We start from the raw sequence: 2,942 nt of genomic DNA, 5'->3' as shown, positions 1-2,942 counted from the left end.
AAATCTATTAAATTGGTTGTATGTATCAAACTTTCAGTTTTATTTAAACACGCGTTATCTCAAAAAACATTTCTTATATTAAATTTTCTAGTGCGTACAAATATAGCATCGTAGAAATTCTTAGCACATACATAATATCAATAATATCACAATTGATAAATGATAAAAATATATAATTTTGCATTTAATAACAAAAAAGTTGCATGTTCTGAAAACTATATGTTAGCTTTTATTTGCTTGATTGCATGAAAGACATAAAAAATTGCTATTCATTACCTTAGGTATAAATTTAAAAATATCATAGAACAATATATATATATATATCTCAATGTAACAAAAAACTAGTATCATTAATAATCACAAATGAAATGAGATATTAAAAAAGTCACGAATAGATAATCATATTATTTTTCTTTTGTTGATACTTCCTTTGGTGGTACTTCCTTCGGTATTGATTCTAATTTTTTCTTACTTCGTTGTTTTGCAAAGCGAAACCACTCTGCAGCAACGTCTTCAAATTCGATTTCTTTTAATTCATGAGATGAAACAACAGCTGCATTAATTTCTGTGATTATTTGTAAATTATACACAGCATAATTGTTTTTTGTCCCTTTCCATGAACAAAGTTTAGCACATTCATCGGAGAAAACTTTTTTTAAAATCCTATGAATGTTATCTTTCGTTGTGTGGCCTCCAATATTAGAGATAAAACTTCTCTAAAAAAAAGAATTTAATTTTTTAATTCGTTGTTATTTATAATAATTAATTTATATTGATTAATTATTATGAAAAACTATATACTTACATACTGAGAAAGGGCTGAATCATTAGTTGTGATAAGTTCTTCGAAATTATTAATATGTTGAAGACATTTTAATGGCAATAACGGACGTAGTAGTTGATATTGCATTTCTCCAGAAGGTATTACATGCTTGCGCTCCATTTTCTTTAATCTTTCATCAATACTTTTACATGTAACCAGAAGTGAAGCATGCATACGACATATTGTATCATATTGCCCTGAGAAATGTAAAAAATTAAAAGTTAAAATTATAACAATCTTATACATAGTGACGAGAATTTAAATATTAAAATTAAAACTTGGAGGGTTTCGAAAACTTCGTATATCTAAGAAAGAGAAAAATCATAATTTAAATAATTTAAATATCTACATCGTTATTTTCTAAAGAAATTTAATGACATTTAATTATAGATAAGTTATTATCTGGCTAGTTTGAAAAGACGTAAATGAATTTTGCAATTTAAAAAAAAGTAAAAAAGAAGTAAAAAATAATTTTTCGATTTAAGAAGTGAAATATTTTAAAAGTATATATACAAAATTCACAATCTATTTTCATGTAAAATTAGAATTTGTGGAATACCTTTAATGATAGCAATATCTCGCGCTATCTGTAATATTTCTTTATCGGATTCCAGGTTATTAACACATGTTACAGGAAATGAATTGGCTGTAATAAAAATGTTAATGACATTTATTATTTAGAAACAACTTAATATTTATATTTCATATAAGTATTTGTAAGTATTTTAAATATTATATTAAAAATAATAAAACTATATTTAGTATATTTAAAAATAAAATGTAAAAGTTAAAAATAAAAATTAATTAATGAATTTTATTATTTTGAACAAAAAATTCGCAACAACTAATAACTTTGTTATAAATATCAAATAACAGTAAATTTACATGTAAGTTACAATTTACCATTCAACGATATAATATGCATTATTTGTAACACTCACATTATTGAGTGGAAAATTATAACATGTAAGGTTTATTGTCACTGAGCTATATTATTGAATTTAACTTACCATCGGCTGCATTTATAACATTTATATTTCCGTCAAAAATAATATTACTGCTCTCAATATCTTTTGTAGTTAACATGGGTGGAACAGTAATACAACTTGTGATAATTGCTAAAATTATATTTTAAACAGTTATATTAAAATTATATTAAAGATTGATATAAGTTATAGGTACAAATACAAGTAAAAAATACAAACGTTTTGAGTATTCGCCCTTTTTTTTTACTTTATTACTTTTAGTGATTTCATTTTTCTTTATTGAATCTTCTGGCGAAGAACTGAATCTAGTGTTATTGATTTTTGTTCGACGGCCTTTGCCAAGATCCTCATCATCCGTAGTTCTATACATGGGGTCATCCGCTATTTTTCTTGCTTTTTCCCAAGTATCTGTAAAATAATTTTATAGATTTTAATAATTGCATTTTCTCTTATATTGCTTCATTATGTCAGAAAAGGATATGTTATTTTACCACAATAGGTTTCTATTTCAACCTCGCACATTTCCCACGTTGACTCATCTGGTGGTATACGATTTGATATATAAGACGTGACATTTTTTACTTTTACTGGCCACCAACATAAAATTTTATTTTTTTCTTCGTATAACCAATTACTTGGGACTTCAGAAAATGTATCGCTTTCTAAGAAACGTGCGATGGCGAATGGTTGATCGTAATTGACCATGATTAATAAAATCAACACAACTGCAGTTTAAAAAATAACAGAAAATTGTTGTATATTATTATCAATTTATTTTATATTTATTGACGATTTTTTCTGTTAATATTATTTGCTTAATTACAGGGTTGGTAAAAAACATGTTTTAAACAATTTTATGGCTGGTCTACAATGTGCTTTTTGGTTCCTGTTTCTTGCTGTTTGTCTCTGTTTGTCTCTTGCCTTTTTGATCAAGAAGACAAGGGACAAACAGCAAGAAACAGGAAACAAAAAGCACATTGTAGAATAGCCATAAAATATGCTAAATTGATGTTTTTAATATCTTTTGAATATGTTTTTTTGTAGTACTGTTTAAAACATATTTGAAGCATTAAAAATGTATTTAAAAAGAAACACAGTATGTTTCATTCTTAAAAAAAACATTAGTCTTCACC

General features: G+C 25.5%; 1 protein-coding gene across 1 annotated transcript; it reads right to left on the bottom strand.

Annotated features, from left to right (window-relative positions):
* Positions 1 to 1,341: 1,341 nt before the first annotated feature.
* LOC108759712 (uncharacterized) lies at positions 1,342 to 2,527 on the bottom strand. The gene is made up of 4 exons (XM_018505277.1): positions 2,301 to 2,527; positions 2,029 to 2,217; positions 1,834 to 1,941; positions 1,342 to 1,469 (listed from the first exon to the last, which is right to left on the bottom strand). Exons 1-4 carry the CDS (start codon positions 2,512 to 2,514, stop codon positions 1,342 to 1,344), a joined length of 639 nt encoding a protein of 212 aa, XP_018360779.1. The 5' UTR covers positions 2,515 to 2,527.
* Between the last annotated feature and the right edge of the window lie 415 nt (positions 2,528 to 2,942).

The sequence above is a fragment of the Trachymyrmex cornetzi genome, unplaced genomic scaffold (genome assembly GCF_001594075.2).
Source record: "Trachymyrmex cornetzi isolate Tcor2-1 unplaced genomic scaffold, Tcor1.1 scaffold2038, whole genome shotgun sequence".
Lineage (NCBI taxonomy): Eukaryota > Metazoa > Arthropoda > Insecta > Hymenoptera > Formicidae > Trachymyrmex > Trachymyrmex cornetzi.
The sequence above is the reverse complement of the archived record's forward strand: the minus strand, read 5'-3'. Positions and strand labels throughout refer to the sequence as shown.